Genomic DNA, 3,721 nt, shown 5'->3' with positions numbered 1-3,721 from the left:
ACGCCTGCACCTTGTGGCCCAGAGGTCTCCCTCCAGGAAATTTATTGAGAGGAAAGCAAGGAACAGACCCCTTGCGGGGCGGCCGTGGGGGTCAGTCATGCTGAGGGAGCCCATGGGTCACAGCTTGCGTGAGAATGCCGAGCCATCAGCACACCCAGGCGGTGCCGCTGTCCTGAGCCCAGACCCGTGGGAGTGTACCGGAGGGCCTGGGGTAGGATTACCGGTAACTTTTTTCAATTATTCTTTAATAAACTTGAAATGCTTTTGTAACGAATAGCAATGAAGTGAATAAATATTGAGTGTCGGGATGCAGCTGGTACTGGTGTCCCTGGCGGTTCTGGGAAAGCCCAGCTCCTGAGTCTGGCCACGGGTCAGGCCGGGTTGCTTCAGCAGTGTGGCCAGGTGCCAAACCCTGGGTCGAGGGAGGAGGATCGCTTGGTGACATTGGTTGGGGTGCGGGGGTGGGGTGGAGTGGAGCAGCCATGCTGTGGCCCACACAAGGTTCTGAGGTGGTGACTGGCCTCCGGGGGCTCCCCTCAACCAGGGCAGGCAGCATCCAGCCCTGGGGAAAGGGCAGTAGGGACTCTGGCGCTGTGTCTTGGGCTGCTTCCCCTTCCTTAGCAAACCTGCAGCCTCTCTGTGCACGTCTGTGCTGCTTGCCCTTTGGCTCTGAATATGGCTGGGGTCATACGGGGCTTCGCACCCCTCTGGCTATCTGAAAGGAGCCTCCCTGAGGAGCGCAGTGGGCAGGCCCAGGCCCCCGGGAGGTCTGCTCCTTGGGGCACACAGCACAGGCCCAGCCTAGAAACGGCTATATAAGGAGGCTGGGCTGGCTGGGAATGTGGGAAAGGCTCTGAGCAGTCAGCCGGACCTGCCCAGGGGACCACCCGGCTTCCCTGCAGGCAGCATTCTGGAGTCAGGTGTCACAGGGCCAGGCTCTGCCGGTCCAGCCCAGGGCCGCCCGTGGCTTTGCCGTCACAGAGGATGGGCCTCAGCAGTCCCCGGATCTGACAGCTCTGTGTGCGCAGGGGACACTGAGGCCTTGTGAGCCAAGGGCCTGGAATTCCCATGTTGTAGGCAGAGCTGTGGGAGTGGCAACGGGGAGGCTCACCCTGAGTATTGGAGAATAGCTCAGGAGGTGGACGACCACTGGCCAGAGAGGGACCTCGATCTGGCTTTGCCTTTGAGGGGTGTGAGCTGGCAAGGGGTCAGTGCAAACAGGGGTGCCAGGGGAAGGGGCTTTGAGGTCCCTGGCCTGGCAGAGCCTTGGAGTCCTTGGAAGTATCTTGATGGTTTCTGTGGAAGGCAGGGGGAGGGTAAGCCTTAGGCCCCCGCCTGCTTCATTCACTCCAAGCAGTGTTCCTGTGGTCCTTGTCAGACAGGAGGGGAAACCAAGGCTCAGAAAGGGAGAGGCTGGTTTGAAGTCACATGGGAGCTCAGCACCAGGTCTCCACTCCAAGGCTTTTTCTAGTGTGTGGCAGTAGCCATAGTAGCACCTGCCTTATCCTCTGGAGCCTCCCAAAAGCCCATGAAGGGTACAGAACATGCCCCCCACCCTACCCCACCTGCCCCTCCCCTACACTTGGTGGCCGTGGCCAGTGACCAACTATCAGCCTCCAAATGCCGGGGCCACGTGGGCATGTGCTTTATTGGTGCTCCCTGGGCACTGGTGCAGAGTCCCTGGGCTGAGGGGCCAGGGCTGTGAGGGGCAGGTGGCCATCCCACAGGCAGCAGGTGAGAAGGTGCATTCTGGCATAAAAAAGTTTTGGGGAAATTCTCCTGTGTCTGGGAGTTGGCAGCAGCGAGAGGAATGGTGCACACGTCTTAGCCAAAGACACTCTTGGCAGGTCCGGCTTTGGGCTTCTCGAAGACGGTCTCGGTGCCAGTTCGGCTGCCACTGAACACGGACGGGGCGGTGGAGCCGGCTAGTTCTGTGGGGGGATAAGGAGGTGTGGAGGGACATTCGTGGGTGGCGCCCCCCTGAGTTCAGGAAATGACCCTGGGACTCCTCACCCCATCCCTCCCCTCCACTGACAGCTATTCACGCCCCCCCCCCCCCCCATGGCCTGGGAGGACACTCACCACACTCCCGCATGACCTGGTAGGTCTTGGACTTGATCTCCTGGTTCTTGGCTAGGTTCCCACGGGCCCCCTTCAGATCTTCCTCCTTCACCGGGGGGCGCTTCTTCTTGATGGGGGCCTCCTGTGCACCAGCCTTGGAGAAGCCAGAGTCTTAAACCCCCAGGCCTTGAGGCTGAAAGCCCCTTCCCACCTCTGTGCCTTGGCCCTGAGATCCCTCTTCACTGGTCACTAAGCTCAAGCGAGTTGAAGACTCCAGTCCTCTTGCAGGCAGCTTTCCCAACTGTACTCCACCCCCACCCCAAGTCTGTCCTCCCACAGACTGGGAGCTTGAGGACTGTGGGTGCTGTGGCCTCACACTGTCCGCCTGCCTGGACAGGTGCTCAGGCCTGGACACAAAGGGCGAATGGGAAAGGCACTGGTTTCCAGGTGGAGTTTCAAGGAGTGAATTCTAAGACCTGCTCACTGGGTGCAAGGACTCCCTTAGGGATTGTCTTCCTCTCTCCCTAACTACCTGCCTTTACCTTGTGAGTTTTGAGGGTGTGAATAGAGTAGAGAATCAGATGCCCATGAGGTCAGTCTGAAGTGAGTCCCTACCCATGGAGCAGGCAGCAAGGAGGACCCTCCACTTAGCCTGCCACTCCGTCCCTCCAGTACTAGGGACACTCAGACTCAGTGCTTATCCTCTCACCCCCAGGCGCCCACAAGTCTGACACCTCACTCCTTCCTAATCCCTGGGGACAGGTGCAGGGAATCCCTGGTCCCTGAGTCTGGGCTGGGCTCTGGGGCAACAGGCTACCCCCCTCACCCCCTCGCACAGAGATCGGTCCTGCTGGGGAGGTGCCCGGACAAAATTGTGTGCCTACAGATCCAGCATCACGTGTATGCACACACACACACACACACGGCTACAAACAAGTCATACGGTCATCTTCTTCACACACAAAAGCACACGCAGAGACTTGAAGTATCCTATGTGTCGTCTCTACCCTCCGGTCTAACCAGACAATACCACCGAACCCGAGATAAATAGGGGTTTGTCAGCAAGCTGCGGCCTGGGGTTGCCCTCGCTGGGCCCTGGCCTTTCAGGGGCTGCGGAGATTCCTGCTTACGACTGGGTTCAGATCAGGACACAACTGTCAGAGATGACAGTGTCCAGGTTCCCAACCCTGCCCCCACCCAGACACCAGCGCAGCCTGTGCCGGGCCCTCCTACCTGAGACATGGTGGGTCCTGCGCAAGAGCTGCTGCGAAGGTGCTCGTCTGGCAGAGGCGGAAACCGCTGGAATATGGGAGCTGCGCCAGCCCTCTGGGGCTTATATAGTCCCCGGGCCTGTCCCGGAAAGCCACTCCCCTCCTCGATGGGCTTCCCGATGATTCAGATCCACACAGCCTCTAGCTTCAAAGTTTATTCTTGGAGATGAGAGGGGCTGGCTAAGCACTGCTGCCTGGGGGCTGCGGCCCTGGTGAGAGCAGGTGGCTGGGGAGACCCTGTGCCCTTGGGAACAGCTGCTCTACGCTGGCAGGAGGGGCCGGGCCTGGCAGCGAGCAACAGGGGTATCGATGAACCCAGATCTCGGAACGTGTAAGGCAGCCTGAGCCGTCCGCCTGGGACCGTCCATCCCCATGCACTGGACGTCCCC

General features: G+C 59.8%; 1 protein-coding gene across 1 annotated transcript; it reads right to left on the bottom strand.

Moving 5' to 3' along the window:
* MUSTN1 (musculoskeletal, embryonic nuclear protein 1) lies at positions 1 to 3,721 on the bottom strand. Its single transcript, XM_080807281.1, has 3 exons — positions 3,295 to 3,721; positions 2,083 to 2,215; positions 1 to 1,931 (listed from the first exon to the last, which is right to left on the bottom strand). The coding sequence occupies exons 1-3, from the start codon at positions 3,301 to 3,303 to the stop codon at positions 1,825 to 1,827; spliced, it is 249 nt and encodes an 82-aa protein (XP_080663407.1). The 5' UTR covers positions 3,304 to 3,721; the 3' UTR covers positions 1 to 1,824.

This window comes from Martes martes (genome assembly GCF_963455335.1).
Source record: "Martes martes genome assembly, chromosome: 1".
NCBI lineage: Eukaryota > Metazoa > Chordata > Mammalia > Carnivora > Mustelidae > Martes > Martes martes.
The sequence above is the reverse complement of the archived record's forward strand: the minus strand, read 5'-3'. Positions and strand labels throughout refer to the sequence as shown.

Coding starts and splice junctions, on each gene's coding strand:
- MUSTN1 (XM_080807281.1), bottom strand. Junction 1,932..2,082: donor CCAGGTCATGCGGGAGTGTG/GTGAGTGTCCTC, acceptor ATCCCCCCACAG/AACTAGCCGGCTCCACCGCC.